At 36.8% G+C, this 22,968-nt stretch overlaps 1 protein-coding gene and 1 non-coding gene across 4 annotated transcripts in view; both read right to left on the bottom strand.

Annotated features, from left to right (window-relative positions):
* Positions 1–21,035, bottom strand: part of LOC138309043 (E3 ubiquitin-protein ligase UBR5-like) — a 45,168-nt gene extending 24,133 nt beyond the window's left edge. For all 3 annotated transcript variants that reach the window (XR_011206188.1, XM_069250142.1, XM_069250143.1), the window contains exons 1-24: positions 20,861–21,035; positions 18,282–18,408; positions 17,830–17,903; positions 17,513–17,641; positions 17,028–17,205; positions 16,270–16,329; positions 15,433–15,667; positions 15,070–15,287; positions 13,856–13,978; positions 13,304–13,572; positions 10,096–10,222; positions 9,720–9,865; positions 8,997–9,130; positions 8,227–8,348; positions 7,434–7,556; positions 6,713–6,979; positions 6,093–6,284; positions 4,863–4,944; positions 4,110–4,232; positions 3,566–3,725; positions 2,331–2,624; positions 1,451–1,691; positions 1,146–1,237; positions 259–405 (exon numbers count right to left, since the gene is read on the bottom strand). Coding sequence is in view for 2 of the 3 variants with exons in the window: in XM_069250142.1 (XP_069106243.1) it covers positions 259–405; positions 1,146–1,237; positions 1,451–1,691; positions 2,331–2,624; positions 3,566–3,725; positions 4,110–4,232; positions 4,863–4,944; positions 6,093–6,284; positions 6,713–6,979; positions 7,434–7,556; positions 8,227–8,348; positions 8,997–9,130; positions 9,720–9,865; positions 10,096–10,222; positions 13,304–13,572; positions 13,856–13,978; positions 15,070–15,287; positions 15,433–15,667; positions 16,270–16,329; positions 17,028–17,205; positions 17,513–17,641; positions 17,830–17,903; positions 18,282–18,408; positions 20,861–20,922 (3,725 nt within the window). In the remaining variant the exon portion in view is untranslated. The remainder of the gene's footprint in view (positions 1–258; positions 406–1,145; positions 1,238–1,450; positions 1,692–2,330; positions 2,625–3,565; positions 3,726–4,109; positions 4,233–4,862; positions 4,945–6,092; positions 6,285–6,712; positions 6,980–7,433; positions 7,557–8,226; positions 8,349–8,996; positions 9,131–9,719; positions 9,866–10,095; positions 10,223–13,303; positions 13,573–13,855; positions 13,979–15,069; positions 15,288–15,432; positions 15,668–16,269; positions 16,330–17,027; positions 17,206–17,512; positions 17,642–17,829; positions 17,904–18,281; positions 18,409–20,860) is intronic.
* LOC138309882 (small nucleolar RNA U85) lies at positions 5,295–5,573 on the bottom strand. Its single transcript, XR_011206349.1, has one exon. It is a non-coding gene; the product is annotated as a small nucleolar RNA U85 (small nucleolar RNA).
* Positions 21,036–22,968: the final 1,933 nt, after the last annotated feature.

Below are 22,968 nucleotides of genomic sequence, written 5' to 3'. Positions count from 1 at the left end.
AATTCATTTTCAAGTTTTAATCTCATGTATAGTCAGTAATTTCTATGGGGATAATGAAATTTTCACAATTGGATGGGAAATAATGATTATGTAAATCAGCTTCTGCTGTACTTCAAAACCAAATTCAAAAGAGATTTGTTTCACAGGAACAATAAATCTTCAAATAAATAAATTGCAATTAGAATAGTAAAACCTCACGACTGTCATCTACATCAGTAAATAGACTTTTTACATAGATTCATTTACTATGCTATTTACCTGCTGTTAGGCAGAACAACAAGATCAGTCTCAGACAGCAGTCGGTTGAGGAGATCAAATCGTGGCCCTTGCTGCCCGGCGATGAGGGCCTTACATTTACATTTCTCCCAACAGTCACAGTAAGCTGTCGGCGACGTTTTCTTCATCCTATTGAAACCAGTAGCAAAAAATTATTTTCTTGTTATGCAATTTTCGACATTTATATCTCGATGAATAGATCCTTTTAATGACATTTTCAATCCTCATTTATGATTATATTGCTAGCATTTTTTCAAAAACTTTTCCTTACAAAGATACAAGAACTTATGTGGGTTTTTTTCCTTGACGACAGTGAACCTAATGTGAAGGTGTTTAGAATTGCCCATCCATCCCCTGGTCACCAATATAATGTTCGTTTTTATTTACTTTTCATCAATTTCTTTCAATAACCATACTGGACATGATTTTACTAATAAAAGGCTCACTAATCAATTAAAGTATGTTAAGATGATATTTCAGACTGAGACCTTTACTTCACAACACCATACACTACAGGACCAGTTTTAAATGCTATTATTTCATTTGCTCATTTTCTTCTCTATTTGTAAAACAAAATAATTAAATTGGTATTTTTTGCGTTTTTAAATTATTAAATTAACTGTGATTACTCTGTTTTTGAAAATGTCTTATTACTTGCCATTGGCAAGTAAGTCCTTTACTTCACAACATCATACACTACTAGACCAGTTTTAGATGCTATTTTTTTTATTTGCTTATTTTCTTATCTTTTATTTAAAGCAAACTGATTAAATTGGTATTTTTTGTGTGGTTAGAAAATTAAACATTAAATTAATAGCTATTACTCTGTGTTTGAGAATATCTTTGCCATTTGTTAGTTGATTACTTACTTGCAGTCGTGTCCTTTGTGACAAACTCGGGCACACTCCGTACAACAGCACAGCGACCCAGTCAACCCACAAGTCTTACACTCAAAGATATCCTGTAAAAATCATTTACAATTTCTTTAACACAAAATAAACACAAAAGACAAACATCTCCTCAACAAAATAAGTTGGATTTCAGGTGACCTACTCGCCAAAACGGCAGATGATTGTACAATATGCAAAAACGTAATATCTGGTCTTTAAATACTAATTTTCGTCAAAACAAAAATATTTCAATACGTAAATTTTGCTTTTATTAACCATCTTACCTGTTTGATGTGCTCACGCCCGGTCCAGGTAAAACTACAGGTGTCGTTACAACATAATACTTGTAGAGGAGAGTTATCCAGACTGGATCCTGTCGGATACACCATACTCATCAGAGATGGCTTGTCCACCTCACCACAGTCACTGCTGGCAAGCTTCTTAGCACAGTCGAACAACGTACTGGCTCCAGCATACGCACAACCTTTCACTGCTTGCATGAACGGGGTACAACCCTCTGCGTTTCTGTAATATGAAAAATTCACTCTAACTTGAAACTGGTGTTATTTTAGGCTTTTTATGCATATAAGTGTAACTGCACACCGATACAATGTTTATTTTGTTGAAACGTTCAGGGTCTTTGTGGTTGCTATGTAAGACATTTATATACAAAAGACCCCAGAAATCCTGATGTTGATTGTTCAGAAAACTCAGTTCAGATGGAAATGAGAGTGAACAGACAACCATAACATTACACATTGATTAAGAACACAAAATTTTACAGTCCGAGAAAAAACTTATAATCCAGACATCCTAGTTTAGGATCAAAGGTGTCCAGACTATCGAGGGTTCTTTCTACTTACCTAGCAAACAGGAGGTCCCGAAGATGGGGCTGTAGGTACTTACCTAGCAGATAGGAGGTCCCTTAGATGGGGCTGTGGGTACTTACCTAGCAGACAGGAGGTCCCTTAGATGGGGCTGTGGGTACTTACCTAACAGACAGGAGGTCCCTAAGATGGGGCTGTAGGTACTTACCTAGCAGAGAGGAGGTCCCTAAGATGGGGCTGTGGGTACTTACCTAGCAGACAGGAGGTCCCTTAGATGGGGCTGTGGGTACTTTCCTAGCAGAGTGGAGGGCCCTAAGATGGGGCTGTAGGTACTTACCTAGCAGACAGCAGGTCCCTTAGATGGGGCTGTAGGGCCGGTGAATCACACAGTAGATGCAGCATCTGTCCCGCGATCGTTCGACGCTCTTTCTCCTCAAGTTTTACAGGCGCCATGGAGATAGTACTGGCCTCAGGGTATAACGATTCATAGCTAGGAGGTGGATCAGGATTCCAGGAAATCGTTGGAGTTGCTATGGCAGCCTCGTCTCTTTCTTCCCTATCCCGTACCTCCATTCCACTAACGGCTCGCGCAGCTGACGAGGCTCGCCGCATCATCTCCCGCAGGGTAACACTGGAGAGATCAAATCATTGGGTCAAAGAAGTAACAGCAATGAGTAATGCTAGATTCTTACAAATACATACTACATTATATATAACTAACTGTCAACAAACTTATTATGGTGGTAGTTTTATTTTAGTGTTTTTCGCACAGTCTTTGAAGTGTGAATTTATGTAAAGTGCTAAATTTTGTAAAAGTGTATTTCTGGTAGAATTTTTGTCACACTTACAATAAAAATTGTCTGTGCTAAATTAAGGCTTTTAATAAGATATGAGGGAAAAAAGTAAATGCTAATTACTTATCCGCCACATATACATACCTATATCTTTGATAGCAATGTCTGAAGATACTATATATGGGGACAAGTTTTGTGTTAGTTTAATAGTTATGGATATCAATAGAATAAGGCTTACTCTTGCAAGGTGTGGTATTATTGTCGTTCATTCACTTCAATGATTTTTTTCTGCTATATCATGTATGCTGTGAGATAAACCCCTTAAAGGCCCACTACCTTTCTGAAACGGCTTTTAATCTTTAAAATGGGAATGTAAAACGAGATCTATAATTTTGTAGAGTCGCCTAAGTTATTAAAATACCATTAATACTACACCTATCATCATCTTCTAAATATTTTGATTAAAATAAATATAATGTCAATTTTCATAACGCAGGTCGTTTTAGGTTTCCTGCCGTTGCCCTAAATACCGCTCAGTAGTTCACTATCACTGCGCCAGACGGCAAAACAGCAAAATGAATCTCTACAGTTATCATGTAATACGCAGGAAATCTTGCATTTTTTTGGTGTTATTACCTCATCTTAGGCCATCGATATATATTTTCTTATGTTACTAATGTTTCAAGAAACCTTTATATTTTGCTCCAGAAAGGTAGTGGGCCTTCTCAGATACACCAAACTACACAAAAAACATGTCGGTGATATTAAAGGAGTTTACCTGCGAGAGCTGGAGTCAGTGGTTGAACGAGATTGAATAGCAGCGAGAGCGTCGACAGCACTGCTCACTGCATTAATGGCCTCCAGAGCAGATGTGAAGGCGCTGGAGGTCGTAGTCGTGGTAGAAGTTATAGTTGTTGTTGTTCCGGCAGCAGCTGTGTCTATCAACAAAACATCACAAAAATTCTTACAAATCGGTTATCAAAGTACTGAAAGTACTGTGGTCATACTGTGATGCAACTAATCAAGGAGAAAACATCTTACATTATAAGCAATTAAGCATTAATTTGTTGAAACAAACGTTTGCAGCATTTGGTGCATGTATTCTTAGTATATCATATGACATTTAAATTTTGCCACACTAGACACTAAATTCATTTTCAGGTATTTAGAAATTATATTTCGTGGAACAAATATAATTTTCAGGACCATGTCGATGTCAAAGTATCATCCCTGCAAAAATATCTGTCATTACCAATATAATGAAATGATCAACTTTTCATGATAAAGATCTATGTATCTTGTACACAAGTGTTCCCACTCACCATTATCATAATCCTTGTTGGAGGTCGGTATACACATGGCTACACACGTGTGCATGATGTTACGGTTACCGTCACAGTGCTCGCGTAATATATCTTGTAACAACTTTTGACTAGAGGCTGTTCCTGCAAAAATAGATCATTACAATTCATGAAGTATTCAATAGTAAAATGGGGTTAGAGTAAACAACCTCTCTATATTACCATGACAAGTTATCCCCCTTTAACAAGATTTATCTCCAAGTAGCTTGACTTACCTCCCTTTACACAGCTTTATCCACCATTCACCTAGCCTGTAATATCCCTTTGCTTTATCTTTCATTTCTATCAATAGCTGTTCTGAGTTCTCTCCCTTTACAGTATTTTTCTGTCCTTTTCATAAAACTTATCGCTATTAAATCTTTTATCTCCCACAAGCTCTACTTTATTATCTCACTTTATATGATTTCATCATCTATTCTATAGCTTGTTATCTCCCTTTATATACAGAGTTGTATCCCATAACAATGGTAACAGAACTGGTGTTGTTCCCGATATACAATTTTCATCTCACTTCAACGTAGCTTTTGACTGCATTACTAAAAATTCTGTAGATTACGCGATATAATTATCTTAATTGTCAGTTATGCATCTAAAAAGTTATGAGATAAAAATCATTTCAATCACATTTAACTTATTTGATGGCATTCATAGTACTTGAAGTACAAATATTTCCCAATACATTCCTTATTTCTATTGCATAGTTACTGAACTCACCTGGCTCCTTTTCTAACGAAGCTAGGATAGATTTGACCTTCTCAAGGTTGCATCTTAGAATATGTGGAATTAGAACTTGTAGCTGTGAAAACAAGTCAAGGTGATAACATTACTGGCTTACAGGATATTGTTATGGCTGAAATACTACTGAGCTGAAATTAGGATCATTTCATTAAAATGTCCCAAATTTACCAAAAATCTGAAGGTACATGTTTAAGTGGAATTGCCCTCGTCATGAGATAACATCAATATGTCATCTTGACAGACCTATAAAGTATTGAATTCCTTTATTATTATTAATTATGCGAATTTCAATATATTCAAATTTTTACTTAGCAAACCTTTTTGAAGTGGAAATAACACATAATTTTTGATATGCTCAAATGTACAACTCTTTTTCTTTTTTAAACACATAATTTTTCTCACAACTCTTGTCATCAGATTACTAAAGATGACGGTCATAGGTCACTGGTTAAACTTTGAAAAAAAAAAAAAAAAAAAAATCCCCACCCTTTCCCCATCCCTGTCGGGCTAGGGGCGATGTCCCCAGGGTCAAATCTATAACCCAGAGGTGCTATCCCTGCCCCCCTTTTCTATGTCCGGCCTTACAATGAGTATGCAGTCTTGGACATACCCATCAAGATTACAGACAATGTGTTACTCTGGTTTGTTTCCAGCAGACCTCATAACGCACTTTTATCATCACTTGACGAAGAGTTGTTTTCAAAGAAATTATTCCTGCTTGAAATCTATGTGTTTAGTTCCCCGAAATCTATGTGTTTAGTTCCCCGAAATCTATGAGTTTAGTTCCCCATTTTTGCAAAGTCTTAAAGATGCTATACCACTGACGAATGGTATTTTTTCTCTATCAAAAACAGGAGCAGACAAATTAGTATTTTTATTCAGTTACAAAAGTTACTTACTTTATACCATAACCATCATTGAAAGTTTGAGCTTCCAATTATATTTTAAGATTAAAATATTGAAAATAATGTATTGCATTTTGAATAAAAAAAAAAAAACACAGCACAATGCCCTATATGGAACAAATTACTGATTGCACCAAAAGCAAAATATATTATTTTATATGTCTATTGTGGTAATTAGACACGATTAAACATAGGTTATGGTTCAAATAATGGATATCGATTACACTCTGTCAGTGATGGAGCATGTTTAAAACATTTCTGATTCTATGTTTTGAGTGTTACAGACACACTATCATATTACCTCGACAGCCAGTACCAATACAGCTGCTTTGTTCTTCATATTTGGTATGATATTATTTAGGGACTGTACTCGCATGCCCAGACACCTTACTGGGGGCAGATTTAACCAGAGAGGGTCCCGGATCCCATCCGTACAGTCCTTGGCTAGTGGGTAGATAGCCCCGTTACCATCCTGGAGTTGGACCAGCAACTCCTGTAGACAGATTTCAAAAGTCAGCAATGCTCAAATACGGTAAAACTTGTCTTAGCAACATCACATGTATCAAGACCACCTGGTTATAAAGACCATTTAGCCTGTGTCCTTTGGGTGGTTATAATAAATAGGCTTGACGATGGTAGAAAGATGCACTTTTAAATTGTATGTCAAAAGTCATATTGTTTCTTATCAAGTGATGTGTCATATGTTTTCATTATTCCACAAAATATAAAAGACCAAAGGCTTTTGGTCTGAAATTCAATTTTTCATCATCAATTCATCATATATAGTGATTATTAGGAATTAAACGTTACCGAGTTCCATTTCGGATGTTAAATCTAAACATTATAATGATTGAGCAGAAATATACCAGTGTCCATTATCTGTAATCAACTGAAGAACTTTAACAGTAAAATCATACTAACATCTCCAGTATTGTGCAGCGTGATGTCACTCCTGTGACTCCCCATAAAAGCCTGAGCATCCGTAGGAAAAACGGAATCCTGTTCAACTTTGCCGGTCGTCAGATTATACACAAGGTAACTCAATCGTGCACCAGAGCGGCAGATCACGTGAATCCCATCGCAGTCGACGGCCACCGCTAGGATCTGACCATTTTCAGATATTGTCACTTTTTTGGGCGTCTTTTGGAAACAATCTGGCAGTCGAGGTGCACTTGCACTTTTAACAACCTGAAATGTACAGTGTAAAAAAATTAAATCAACTAGACATGTTGGTAAAACATAGATCTCCAATCTCTATATTTCAAAGCGGGACTGTCAGGGCAGGACATTGTAGGTATGAATACTCCAAATTCATGTTGAATTAAAAAATTGCTTAGTAAATATTAAAGCATAAAACCAGTTAAGTTTAACTGAATCATGACATCAATGTCACTGCCTCCATGTATTAAAAGTAGGCCGAGATGGGACAAACAAGGATAACACTATACATCTTCCCTCCCCCCACCATTTCGTAGCTAGGAAATGAAATTCCCCTATTTGAAGATGGTATATTGATTTCTGATTAGAAGTGTCTGCATGACCTAAATGCCTTTGTCTTTATATATCAAAATAGGGTCAGGACCAGAGAGCATACCATAATCCACCCTCCCAGTTTTATAATGAGGGATAAAATTCCAGGTACCTGAAGGTCGTCTTTCCTGAGGAGTCGACAGTCCTGTAGTAGACTCGTCAGGTCCTCCTTACTCGCACCCGGGTCCTGGCTGTCCTTCACCTGGAATCTCACAGCCGCGTAAGCTCCATCAACCTGACAACAAAGTTGGCGATTTATAAATGTGAGCAAAAGTTGACATAAGTTAACGTTATAGACACAAGTTATATTGAAGTAATCTAAGACATACATCTATACAGTTGTGTGATCACACAACATACCAAAAACAGGGTGCAAACATTGGGTACAAAACATATACATTTCTTTAATTCGGTAGCTGCTGTAATGCCTTTTCATAAATAGGGTAGAAAACATATACATTTCTTTAATTCACTAGCTGCTGTAATGCCTTTTCATAAATAGGGTAGAAAACATATACATTTCTTTAATTCGCTAGCTGCTGTAATGCCTTTTCATAAATAGGGTAGAAAACATATACATTTCTTTAATTCGCTAGCTGCTGTAATGCCTTTTCATAAATAAAGTTCATTGTATATATATAAAGAGTAGAAATAACTATTGATATTTGTGCAAGTTAAATATAGTGTTCTTATTTCTATGAAAGTTTTTGCATATTATAAGTTACCTCCCTTCCTGGTTGGGATCCATTGTGACATCATTATTGTGTGAGCGATTTTTCACAAGGTTTTCTCTAGAAAGTGTGACTAAAGGCTCACTAACACATGACGTCACAATAAATACCTATCCACAAGGGCAGATAACTGTAATATACGAGATTTTGATGGTACCACTAGAATGTTCCTACCTTTAGCACTTTTCCCACAGGTACAGTTTTAACGTCTTCCACAAATATCACATTCTTCAGAGGCCAGCTTTCCTCATCCTTCTTTTCTACTTCCTTAATAGATGTTGGAGCCTTTTTTCTCTCTGTGAAACATGGAATACATGTACATTTTATATACAGTATAGCGCTTTAAATTCACAGGGCTCATATATTTCATTATTCTTTTAATGAACGACCATTACTCACAAAATATGACCAACATATGTTACAAAATTGACCAGAAGATGACCAGCACTTACAAAGTGTGACTGGCTAAAGTTACAAAATTTGATCATAAGATGACCATAACTTACTGAGTGAGGCTGGACTGACCAGTATGAAGATGACCAGTACTTACTGAATGAGGCTGGACTGACCAGTGTGAAGATGACCAGTACTTACTGAGTGAGGCTGGACTGACCAGTGTAAAGATGACCAGTACTTACTGAGTGAGGCTGGACTGATCAGTGTGATATCACCATTACTTACTGAGTGAGGCTTGACTGACCAGTGTGAAGATGACCATTACTTACCGAGTGAGGCTGAACTGATCAGTGTGAAGATGACCATTACTTACTGAGTGAGGCTGGACTGACCAGTGTGAAGATGACCATTACTTACTGAGTGAGGCTGGACTGACCAGTGTGAAGATGACCATTACTTACTGAGTGAGGCTGGACTGAACAGTGTGATAGCACCATTACTTACTGAGTGAGGCTGGACTGATCAGTGTGAAGATGACCATTACTTACTGAGTGAGGCTGGACTGACCAGTGTAGGGCCACTGTGGTCACTACATGTAGAAGAATCAGGAGAAGGTGGGGGTGGCATTTCCATACGACTCTCACTGACTTTTACTTCTAGTTTCACCTCAGGTTTGGGCTCACTGTAAAATAAACCATCATGTATACTGTAAAATTACTTAATTTTAGAGTTAAATTCATTTTTGCAGTTAATATGTTATACTAAATTCAAATGCAACTGTTTGACTTTTAAAATCTGTAAACATACTTATTTTGCGGGTAATTTTATTTTGTCTTTGAATCACGTATGTACAGCACTAATTTTTTAAAGGGTATTTCCAGCATTGAACCACTAAATTGCGCCCATTAATAACCATGCTAAAATAAGAATGTTGACAGTATTTCTTAATTTAGTTCCTTTAAAAAAGGTTGTTAGTAAGTTTAGACAAAATATGAATATCTCACTGATAGATTTTGACAAACAGATCTAGTTCAAATTGAAAACTTATAAGTCTATGAGGTTCAGCATCACCAAATTTCATAGCCTCTGAATTCTACATTCTGAGCCAAATCCTGCACTACTCTGGTCGCCGTGTTTGCTTATGGTCAGGTCAACATTTGTTGAAAATAAATATAAATCAAAACTTTAACAGTTGGATGTTGTCCCCAGAAAAATAACTCCATATTGTCTTTTTCTCATTACTGTTGTTCCTGGTGAGACAAAACATTTACCTTGGTGGAGTTTTGATGAGTTTGAATCGACATGTATCACTGAGCGACCAGGCCGACCCTAGCAACTGTCCGACCTTGGGAACACCGTCAATAGTCGCAAATGCCAGGGCCCCAGCATGGTACATGGGAGAGCTCCGCAGACATACCTGTAAATATCAACGATTGTACAAGTTTTCATCCCTTACTGTGATATAACAATCTCAGGTTAATACAGTATTAAAGTTTTAAGATTTAAGATGTGTTCTCATGTATATTAAATTATTAAGACCTGGCAATTTCTGAATTATTGATGTTGGTTAATATTTACTTCTATTAGGCCAGTAAAACACCATATCTACCTCATCATTTAATGACCATAACTGTTTAAATATCTCACCAATGTCCCAGTTACAATATCGCTGGCGCCCGATGACGATACAGAAGCAGGACCGTCCTTGGTCTTTTTCTTCTTTGACTTTGTCCTTTCAACTAACTTCTTCCTCTGAGCAAACGGCATGACACCCCTACATGAAATATGATAAAACTATTTTTTTTTTGTCTCAATGTTTAACATGTTTGGAACGGATTTGTATAGGCTTTGCCTGTTATTCAATCCAATTAAGGATTAAAGTCTCTTTCTGGTGGTTCTATCGAAGGATAAAGTTGAGTAGGGTATCGATATTTGGAATGGACCGCGAAGCGGTCCATGAAACAAATATCGATACCCTACTCAACTTTATCCTTCGATAGAACCACCAGAAAGAGACTTTAATCCCTTATATTTACAGTCTTACCTATTATTTTCATAGCTCAAAAATGTACCCTTAATAGTGTTTCTGGCATTTATATGACTAAAATTGAATTATATCGTTTGGTTCCGACAGGCATTTGGAACAGCCACTCGAAGTGGCGGAAATTCCCCCCGCCAATTTATCAATGAACATACAAATACAAGAGATCCCAGAGGTGATCTTGGCGCCCACCAAAGATTGATCTATGTCTGACAAATGAAAAGAGGGATCTTTTCTCTGCTTTTTCAAACTTACAATTCTTTTTTCTGCTTTTCAAACTTTAAACTATCAAAATCCAAGATGGCCACCGGTCGGCCATCTTGTTGACGCGATCAGTCCCAAAATGCAATATGCACAACTGGGGTCCTAGGGGAACCTACATATGAAATTTTGAGAAAGATCCCTTCAGTGCTTTCTGAGAAATAGCGGTAACAAACTTTAACTATCAAAATCCAAGATGGCCACCGGTCGGCCATCTTGTTGACCGATCAGTCCCAAAATGCAATATGCACAACTGGGGTCCTAGAGGAACCTACATATGAAATTTGAGAAAGATCCCTTCAGTACTTTCTGAGAATTAGCGGTAACAAACTTTAACTATCAAAATCCAAGATGGCGGCTGGTCGGCCATCTTGTTGACCGATCAGTCCCAAAATGCAATATGCACAACTAGGGTCCTACGGGAAACCTACATATGAAATTTGAGAAAGATCCCTTCAATACTTTATGAGAAATAGCGGGTAACAAACTTTAACTATCAAAATCCAAGATGGCTGCCTGGCGGCCATCTTGTTGACCGATCAGTCCCAAAATACAATATGCACAACTAGGGTCCTAGGGGAACCTACATATGAAATTTGGGAAAGATCCCTTCAGTGCTTTCTGAGAAATAGCGGTAACAAACTTTAACTATCAAAATCCAAGATGGCTACCTGGCGGCCATCTTGTTGACCGATCAGTCCCAAAATGCAATATGCACTATAGGGTCCTAGGGGAACCTACATATGAAATTTGAGAAAGATCCCTTCAGTACTTTCTGAGAATTAGCCGTAACAAACTTTAACTATCAAAATCCAAGATGGCGGCTGGTCGGCCATCTTGTTGACCGATCAGTCCCAAAATGCAATATGCACAACTAGGGTCCTAGGGGAACCTACATATGAAATGTGAGAAAGATCCCTTCAGTACTTTCTGAGAAATAGCGGTAACAAACTTTAACTATCAAAATCCAAGATGGCTGCCTGGCGGCCATCTTGTTGACCGATCAGTCCCAAAATACAATATGCACAACTAGGGTCCTAGGGGAACCTACATATGAAATTTGAGAAAGATCCCTTCAGTACTTTTAGAGAAATAGCGGGTAAACAAGAATTGTTAACGGACGGGTACGGACGGACGGACGGAAGGACGGACGGACGGACGGAAAGGACGGACGGTACGACGGACCACGGACGAAAGGCGATTTGAATAGCCCACCATCTGATGATGGTGGGCTAAAAATGAGTTCCGTCTGATGAAGCATATATCTAGGGTTTTCCCGGTATGGAACTATAAATCGTTTTATTTTATCTGTTGTTAAAATAATCACACCATGGTGCAAAGCACTTAGGTTTAATCTTTTACTTCGCATGATTACACACACGCTTACACAATTCATAACGTGGCAGGATATTTAACGTAGTTGTGACGCAGCGTCCGATTCAAACCGCCTGTGTCAAGGAGGTGTGACAAACAGAGAGTTTCTTCAATTTTATGATCACTTGAGTTCTACTTAATCAGTTCACGTTTGAAATTACTTGAATACACAAGTGTTTACATAGTTCCATGTCATTATTTCCGGAACTTGGAGATTTTCAAATGTATCGGACGTCGTTTCGAGGAACATGTACAAACACAGGTAGGCCAACTAAGTACTGTACTGTAAACTTTACCGCTCTCAAAATTTTTAGCTTATCAATAAATATTAGAGATATCTATTACAAGTATTGTAAAGCTACAATTGTAGGATTCCGTTTCAATATTTCGAAACGCCCAAACGTACAATGTGTATGTAAGGCCTACTGTACTCTCGCCGATTCACAGTAGATAACGTACAGGACTTGTCTGTCCCCCGAGGTGAACCAAAAAATGCATATTGTCGTGCTAGGTCGTTTTGGTTAAACTTATGCAACTCAAAGACTGATGTTGTCCTGACATATCTTCTCCATTTGCGTACAACCAAAGATGTTAAAAATACAAATAGGATGTAGATCTACATGTTGTAGCGAACAACACAGACTCACCGACACACAATATGTAAACATTGCGACGTCATTGGAATGTGCAAAACTGTGCATTGTACAACATTGTTTATTTATCATACGCACGGAAGCATTGCTCAAAGAGGTACGGTAGTAACATAAACAATGTAGCTTTTCTACATTTTGTATTTACACACGTACATGTATCTATGTGTTCAAACCTACTTGATACATGTACATGTACATGTTCATCGAACGTACAGTCTGTACTTTGCCTGTTATTCAATCCAATTGCTAATACAATGCACTTTATTGTATTTATGATCTATATTATAAATATGTTTATATTCATTGTATTACTGATAAAATATTTTGAAATTGAAAAAATACATGTTAAACAATGCAATCTTAAAAAGAAAATTACAAACATGATAATCGAGAATTTAAATCTTTCCTCCCAAAAACATTTCCTACAGATGTATGCACAAATGACATTATTCCATCATTTACATAGTGTTACATTTGTGATTGATTCCATAAAAATGTGATGATAGCAGCAAGCTCTTCTACTTACCACCAGTAGAGGGCGCCACTCTCCAGTCTGGCACATGTGTAAAGAGAACATGTGTGTAGCGACACGATCTTATCTGTAGTGAATTCTGGGAACGTCTGAGCAATGTGCTCTAACTTAGATGAGACTGTGTTAAGTGTCTCGTCGACCCAGGTGGCTACTTTGTCTGACTCAGTGAACACTGAAGCTCGTACATTACATGCTGACAAACCTACAATTTTCTCGTTGACTAGGCACAAAGATGTGACCTTCGGGTGCTTCAAGTTTGGGTTCTACAAAAGCCAAGATTGAGGATTATCATTCAAACTGCATAGGGCAAACTTTAGCAACTATATTGATTTCACCAAATTTGAAAGTTAACTTCCAAAACACCAGAACCAGCTAGGATATATTTTGGATGCAAAGAGCAGCTATCAATTTCAATTCAATCATGTAATTAACTTTGTCACAAATGGAATTTAAAACGTAAATGTTGAGACAGGCAGATCCCTTGCCTTCAATGACTATTGTAGCAGACAAGACCAGGGTGAAATAGACTATGAAGGGATAACTTACATCCATGTTTTTGTAAGGTTCTGGATCGTTCCATCTCCAACTATATAGTTGTCCATTGGTACCGACAGCAACCAGCTCAGAATGCATGGCCGCAATATGAGAAAATTTGGGACAATTTCCTTCCTAGAAAGACAAAATTAAGCATTTTATTAATAAAAAGTCCACACTTCAGCACCGATACAATGTTGTTCAATTGTGAAGTATACTGTATCTTACATGGGTCTGTCGAGTGGACAGGGACATCCTGAGGGAAAGAGTTGTGCTTGCCAACCCAAGGCTTGCCGAGGGTTGACGGCCAAAATCTTTCATCCATGTTTGAAGTATGAAATTTCAGTTGCTTTCCACTTTTTTGATCATGCCATTATCACAGGAATGTTGTTATGTGTCAACGTTAATGTATTATTGACATCATGTAATTGTCTTGCACATGTGAGCTGTCTTAGTGCAAGATAGGGTTATCCTTTCCCTAGCAACAGTAAGATATCCCTGTGAAGTATAGGAGAAAACTATTATCTGTGTTATAAAGCCATCTGTTTGGTTTGATTTATTAGCTCAAGTCCTATTAACAGCCGGGGTCATACAAGGATGTCCCAGGCTTGTTGATGGAGGAAAGCCAGAGTACTTGGAGAAAAATCCCCAACCAGTGGTCAGTATTTGGCAATTGCCCCACATGGGATTCAAACTTGTGACCTATAGATAGAGAGCTTGTGGTAATATATCATGACATCTTAACAACTTGGCCAACAGAGCCTCTATAGAACTATCTCAGCGAGATATTTACCTGAATGAAAAACATTCGTCAAAAGTAATTTTTTTTTACTTATTATGTACAAGGGTAAAAGGAGCTTTTCTAAGTTTGTTTGTTTGATTAAATTAACGTCCTATTAACAGCCAGGGTCATGTAAGGACGGCCTCCGATGTATGCAGTGCGTGGTGTGTTTTGGGTGACTGCAGTATATTCATGTGTTTCTTCTTGTATATTTAAACTGTTGCCCTTATTATAGTGCTATATCACTGAAAAATGCCGCAAAAGACACCAAGCAACACACCCCACTCAGTCACATTATACTGACAATGGGCGAAGCAGTCGTTCCACTCCCTTAATGCTGAGCACTAAGCAGATGCAGAAACTATCACTATTAAAGATAATGTGGCCCTATTGTCAGGGCATATAAGGCTGTCAGAAAATCACCCACTTTGTTATGATATTCTACCTTTTCTGTCCAGAATTGTAGCTCCTCTCCTAAAGCCACTGGACTCTGACCAGATAATGTTTGCTTCTTCAGGTTTTCAGCCTCCATGTTCTCCGCCTTGTCACGGTCTATCGCCTTCAGAGCCTCGTCACGTAGTGTGTTGTCAAGACGTCGTCGGTCACGAATACGAAATATAGACTCCCTCTCTCTGTCACGGTCCAAATCTCTTTCCCGGTCACCTAGAACAAAATTGATTCATTAACCGAATTCTAAAACAATTGAATTTGTCAATGGATTTAAAGTACAATTGAAATTTAATATCCATTATCTGACCTATAATTGTTCCTTACCTAGCCGAGACCTGGTTCCATAATTGTTCCTTACCTAGCCGAGACCTGGTTCCAGAGCCCCTGGTTCTTAAGGTGGAGTAGCCAAACACATCCTCATTATACATTGTGTCCGCATCAATTATCACGCTTGGATGATCAGCATGAATTCCAGAGTCGAGGAGTGAGATAAGATCGTCAGGCATGTACGAGTCTTGGCTGTCATCATCATCAGCTTCGCCTTCATCGTCCCGACTTAAAAGGTTGTTCACAGCCAGATTTACATCTAAATTCTAAATATAACAAAAAGGTCTTGTTATTGGAATGATTATTTCCTGAATGTTAACAAATGAGCATTTTTAATTAGTTTCTTATCCAAAATATTATTTTCATCAGCCAATTTTCTAACAAAAAAACTACTAATAATTCTAGATGACAATTACCTAGCAAAAAATAGCATGAACAATATTCTCTAAATACTGAATAGAAGGATTATTCTGGTATCTTAAAATTTAAAAATCTTCAAGAAGATATATGGAATGCAAATTATTCCCTAAATCATATTCACCTGGGAAAACTAGAACTGTCGCCAGAGAGGCCGACTAATCCGCCCCACTGCATAAATTGAGTAATATAAACTACAATAATAGAGAACAATAGAGAATCCTATATAGTTTACTCAACTCCCCTTTATGTCGGGGTTCTATTTACCAAATTTTATCAAAATCTGTCAAGGAGTTTATGGTAGAATTTGTCCGGGACACGGACAACCTGATTCCAGTATAACACCCCCCCCAAAAACTTTGTTGCATTATAGTGTATAAAATCTTTATCATTTTCATATGAAATTTTATAGCGCATATCAAATATGGACTTGATTAAAACAACTACTTACGGTTCTCTGTAATTCTCGGATTATTAGGTTCCTGGACTTTCCTTGTAAGACGACTTGACACTGCAAAACAGAATGTAAAACAATAATTCAGGAAGAAAAACAATACACAACATGTGTATGATTCCTCTAGGAAGCGTTCATTGAAATTTTGCTGATGGTGGTCCCCAACCAAAATTCAACCTTATTGATTACTGTAAACATGGATAGTTTCCTAAGAGCTTAATTTTGTGATTTGCATGCATAAAACTTTCACTGTTTTGTTATTTTCCTGATTGACACACTTTTATACTTTTAACAACAAATTTCATATAAACATGTATAAAATATTACGTCCGAGAGAAATTTTTGCGATCAAGCTATTTTCGCATTATTAGTGTAAATTTCCCCTTCACATAAATTTCCACATTAACAGTATTGATTTCCCAGCTTATCATTAAAAAAAATAGAAAATAATATCATATAAATATATAGATTGTACCATCTTTTGTGTGCAACTACTACAGTCAGGGCTCAGATTGTTTCAGATTTGATTTAGAATGCAAAAGGCCAATGGACCTTGATAGTAATCGAGTAAGAGTTAAATCTCCAACCAGAGCACATTGTGGAATTCAAGGAAGATGATTTTTTTTTTCTAGAAAATTCCCTCAAATTCCTTACAGAAATCTTATATCCAAATTCTAGAATAAGATTCATAGAATTCTATTGACAGTGAGAGAAATAAGGACATTTGACATCTAATCAAAGTTTATCTTTATTACCTGGCTGATGAGATCTTCTGGAACAACAGACGCTGGGACTAGGGGTCGAGTTCCCACTATGACCCCTGACCTCCGACCCCTGCTTACATGGACTGCCCTCTGCATGCGACTGTAAGCCTGCTGGTTGTTATTCCGCGTTACTGCCGTGCCTGCAGTAGTAACTGCTGTACCCCAGCGCCTATACAGAATAAAACATCATTCTAATCTATATTTTGTATACCCAGTTGTTTTCGTAGGGACGATATTTTTACGATTGCATAAGACAATATAATAAAAAAAATCAAATCCACTTGAGAAAGGATTGAATAATATTGAATAATACAAGTGTATACCTGATATTAGATCACGGAAATTTAAAAATATCATTTTCTCATTTTCGGTTAAAATTGTGAGAAAAATCAATTTGTTCCCACCTAAATAACCAGGTCAACTTTCACGATTAAAGTATTTTATTTGCATTTTTCAGTCAAACTATAAAATTGTACCCTGCAGTCTGTTCAGCAGCGTTGGAGCCCAGAACATCAGACACCAATACCATGGGACTATCCACCACATGGGTTCCTGCTCGTGGCACGGAAGTCCTTTCACGTTCTGGACGACTGATCTTTGTCGCCCTAAAAAAGAATTTTGGATACAATGACTGATATTTGTGTCATCCCAAATTGCATTTGCTTGTGTTGTAACCTATTTTAGGCTATCAATATAAATTTTCTGATGTTATGATTCATATCTAATTTTTGATTTGGAAAGGTAGTGGGCCATTAAGTTCAAATGAAATCAATCCACATTTCATTTTACTTACGGTTTGTTTTCAGCTTTGTTGAGATCAAGACGATCGTTAACAACAGCAAAGGAAATGCGACAGATTCTCCCATCCTGAAAAAATAAATTAAATCAATCTAATGATTAAACCATGCCTACTGTACACAGCTTATAAATTTAAACATAGATGTTGCCAAATCAGCAAAAATAGAAATTAATACTAATTTCATAGTTTAATTGCCAGGACGTATATAATATTTGCCCTAGGCTACTGGGAGTTGTAAATATGGTTGATAAAGAAAAGAGACTTCAGAAATAAGCACAAAGTAGCAAAATGATTTGATATATATATATCTACTAATTCCATCTAAGTAACATTGCACTTTTCACTTTTCAAGAAAAATACATCTTCTATTTAGTTTTATTTCTCATTCTGTGTCCCAAAACCATTCAATATGAATGATATACTTATGAAGACTTTTAAAATTTTACCTCGAGCAACAGTGCAATGTAGTTTGGACCAACTACACACTGAACCACAGTCAGGTTTCTGATGGCAGCAAATGCCAGCGGACTAGAAAAGCCATGATGACTTATCTTCTCAGCTACTTCTCTTAATCTACAACAAAAAAATACAGAAAAACGTTACACTCATTCACCCCTGAAATTTCATAATGGACTAGTCTAATCTTTGATTTAGAAGAGTCTAAATGTATTCCCAGGGGTGAATGAGCAACAACAAGAAAACTTTTTAATAACCATATCCAGAGGCCTGGGCAGTTAAGAAATGGAATCAAATAGTAAAATGTATACCTTTCACAAAACCATTGCATAAAGGAAACCACAAGTCAATTTAATTTTCAAATGAAACTATACGGTATTCTGATTTCAATTCAAGTCAAGTGAACTTGAGGATTTGGGGAGGCTGCCACAGTGTTTCAAGGAAATGAATTTTTTGTTTATTTGATAAATAAATGTTAGGGCTGCCGCATTACGGCAGAAGCGTACCATGATATATTTTGATACACAACTGTATTGTGATATTATTGCAATATTTTGACCTTAACATATGTGGTGTCTATTTTGTATATATTCTATAATAAAAACACCATTTACATTATACAAACATACAGTGCTATGTTATGTAGTTTTACATCGATTTCAACCGTGTTGTTGTCAGAGTATATATACGTAACAAAAATGTTCAAAGGTGAGGTTCTTGTTTAAAAAAATACAAGTCTGTTTGTGAAAAAGCTAGGCTACAGACGATCGTAACCTAATAATGCAATAACTAAACATGATAGTGTCTGCAAATATTTACACTTTTGAACCTAAATAATGAACAAATTTACGTACAATTGGCCTGGCAAAATAAACTTACGATCATGATTAAACTTCAAAGGGCTGATCGGCTTGCAGTGTTGTTTGACACGTGTAGGAATTCAAAAATGGCAGCGGACGATGAAGCCTGAAATAGCTCGCAAAATCCCTGCAGCCATGTATTTACCTGACCTTAAATGTGTTTAGAGGATTACATATTCGGGTATTGTTGATTGATGGAGCGAATCAGCTTGATAATATTTCAGAAACTAGCCTAATGTCATATTGTTTATATTCAACGTTATGCAAATGTTCGAATAATTTGAACATTATACACGTTAGTTACAAACGTTTGACCGACATCTGAATCTAATGAAAACGAAAAGGATACCCACATGGCATCATATTATCAGAAAGGAAAACAAATACAACTTACTGGTTTTGTTTTAATGACAGGAATTTGAATTATATCAAATTAATGAAATTATGATACAAAGAAAATATCATAAAAAACCGGTACAGGTAAACTGTATCGCAGTACAATATTTTTTGGTGGAGTATTGCAATACCCCAATATACCGGTTAACTGCTGCAGCCCTAATAAACATCCTATTTAACAGCTATGGCCATGTAATGACGGCCTCCCATATATGCCGTGTGTTGCATGTATGTTGTGCGAGGTGAGTGTTTTGGGAGACTGCAGTATATTCATGTTGTGTTGTGTCTTCTTGTACAGTGGAACTGTTGCCCTTTTTATAGTGCTATATCACTGAAGCATTCCGCTGAAGACACCAAGCAACACACTCCACCCGGTCACATTATACTGACAATGGGCGAACCAGTCGTCCCACTCCCGGTATGCTGAGCGCTAAGCAGGAGCAGAGACTACCACTTTTATAGACTTTGGTGTGTCTTGGCTAGGGGAGAGAACCCAGAGCCTTCCTCACAGGGGCGATTGCTTAATGCAAGGCCAAAAGTGAGGCAGTGTCAAGGGAGGCATTAGAAAAGATAAAATCAGTTAGGAAGAAGAGAAGAGATAAGATCCTAATTTTAGTTGCCTTTTACGATCATGCAATAGTGGCTGCAGGTACAATTCTAACGCCCTACCTGCAGGGTAATGAATGAATTTTAAGCACACTGAGTGGTCATAAAAATAATAACTTTTAACTTTAAATTACAGATATTTGTTCTATCCTATCTATAGATCAATGAGATTTACTCTGATCAAAATATGTCTAAAATCTGTTGACAGGGAATATCCTATCTTAATTATGTTTTCATTTTTAATAGGATCATCAATAGGCCTAATTAATTGGCCTATAAATCATCTGACAGTCTACAAGTAAAACAACATTTGAATTTAGAATATATTAACAATATCTTGTGTAATATCTTCATATCGAGCTTATTTAAACGCACTCAAACAGCTCCAAAATTCACGACGCATTGGATAAATAAATCATATTTTCTCGGCGTGCTCTTCATGAATCTCATAAACTCCATTTTGAATTTCTATCAAGCCCATTGGTTGACCTAGACTTTATTATAATTTTAAGAGAATGTTCACACAGAGATCAAAACTCAATTAACACAAACATGCAATTAATCCAGAGACCGTAAATGTATACATATTCGAGCTTTCGTTGTCGTTTGTTTAATTCAAAATGGTAATAGAACTTCGTGGTCCAGACATTTTTATCGACAAAATTATACAAAGAATCGCCATTGAAACGCCCGTGTTCAGTTCATACCTGTCGTTGAGTTGGTCGTCTGTGCCTGGTAATGGATGCACCACGCAGTGGACTGAGGTCATCTTAACAAAACGGCTAAATATAAAATCTTAAAATTGTCTAGAAATATGATAATTAAGTGATATAAAATTAATGTCCCCGACGCCACACCAACATGTGCGCCATCTTGCCGTCTTCCGATGGCAAAGATCTGATCTGATTGGTCTACTATGGCTGAAAGGGATGTGACCGGAGAGTTCCGAATAGAAGCAACATGTGCTTGCCTCATATTGCCACAGCGGATTTCTATAGTCTAGTGAAAAATACTGCATTTGATGATAAAAGTACCAAATTTGACATGCACATTTCTTAGGATAAAATTGTCAATTTCAAATATGGAGGTATTATAGAAAAATCACTTCCGGTTATTTTCAAGATGGCCGCCAGATGCAATTTTTGCATTACTATAAAAAAAGCATTTAGGCTTGAAAGATGTTTTAATTTTTATCTTTAAATTGCATAAACATTTCCATCCAATAGGATTTTAATAGATTAGTGGATTGTTTCCGAATGAAAAACTTATATACCATCACTTTCGGCTATTTATTTTTCAAAATGGCTGCCTGGGTAGTAACATATCATTAATTTTTCATACCAACAGTGCGTAGCGCCGTGCATGCTGCATGCTTTCAAAAAATAATCTACAACTTTTTAACATCAAAAAAAACATTATTTGTTAACACGTAACACTGAAGAATATAAATTACGTAAAAAAAAAAAAAATACAGCTAACACAACTTTCCGTGCACATTGAAAGACTTCATGTATGCATCAGTGACATTTATATAGAATAGTCAATATATTTCCAGTTACCAAGTGTTAAATTGGTTATGTTGAATCAAAGAAAATAGGTAGATCCTCCCAAAATGAGGATTTTGATAGGAACACTTACGATCACCAAATAAAAGACATCGCATGAAAGTTAGAAAAAAATTCAAAAACAAATAATTATGTTAAATGATAGTAAAACATCTCAAAAATAGCACTTAACAATATGTTTTTTCGCCTTAGTAAACGAAAAAGAGTGGGTTTTTTCCCGTTTTGGTTCACTTCCAGCCCGTTAAAACGCGTGTTAACCAATGATTTCCGTGGTACGAAATAGTTGGCTTTGTTTTTTGTGTCGAATATGAAGTTCAGGTTGTGGATTTAGAAAATATTTGTTGTTGTTGATTTTTTAGAAAAAAAAATATCTGAATAGAACCATAATAGGAAGAAATCTGTCATAAAAATCCTATGTTTCATTTTTTATTGACGTGTTTCGTTGGACTGTCATTACGCAATGATCCACCATTTTGCAGTGGTCTTTGACTTGCTATCGTAAACAAACCAAACACTATTTCGCGAAACTTAATCTTAATTTTGTTTAAAAATATTCGCCAAAATTTTTGTCCTAAAGTTAAAATAATGTAAAATTCAAGCCATTGCTTTATTATTTTTATTTTTCACAGTCAAAATCTGTGTTTTTTTGCTCGAAGCACTGGTCAGGGGAGTACTAGTATAGACGATTACACAGAGTAGACAATATAAAATCACCACTGTTTTGAATTTTGTATATTATTTTCGCATTTAACCATTCACATATACGTTTATAGTTACCAAGAGGTAAAATATTCTTACATTATAACAATTTCCCGTCAGCTTCTGGGGGGCTTTCGCCCCCCATAACCCCCTAACCGGGGCTTCGCCCTGGACCCCAAGCATGCAGGTCCATTCCAACCTAGCTACGGCCGCTGACCAATCGTGCTTTTCCATTGGCCAATACGTTTTTTGCATACCACTACTATGGGCAGACTAATGTTATTTGTATCTTATACCTAAAATCTCCATAACTCCTCAATCAAACATATGGCAGTCTTGAAAGTAAGCCTCGGATTTCTTGTTGTCAAATGTGTCTCGAAAATATCAGTAAGGTTTCAAAAATTTACAGAACTTGCGTTTTTTAACGACGTTTCAGCCGTGAACTGTAAACAGCAAGTTATGTCTTTCGTATACGCAGTAACATCATTCTCTGATGTCATATCACGATTCCTTAAGTCCGACGCGTTTATAAGATTATCAAGGCCACGGTA

Source organism: Argopecten irradians, chromosome 15 (assembly GCF_041381155.1).
Source record: "Argopecten irradians isolate NY chromosome 15, Ai_NY, whole genome shotgun sequence".
In the NCBI taxonomy this organism is placed as follows: domain Eukaryota; kingdom Metazoa; phylum Mollusca; class Bivalvia; order Pectinida; family Pectinidae; genus Argopecten; species Argopecten irradians.
Note: the sequence above shows the minus strand (reverse complement) of the source record. Positions and strands in the feature narration are given on the sequence as shown.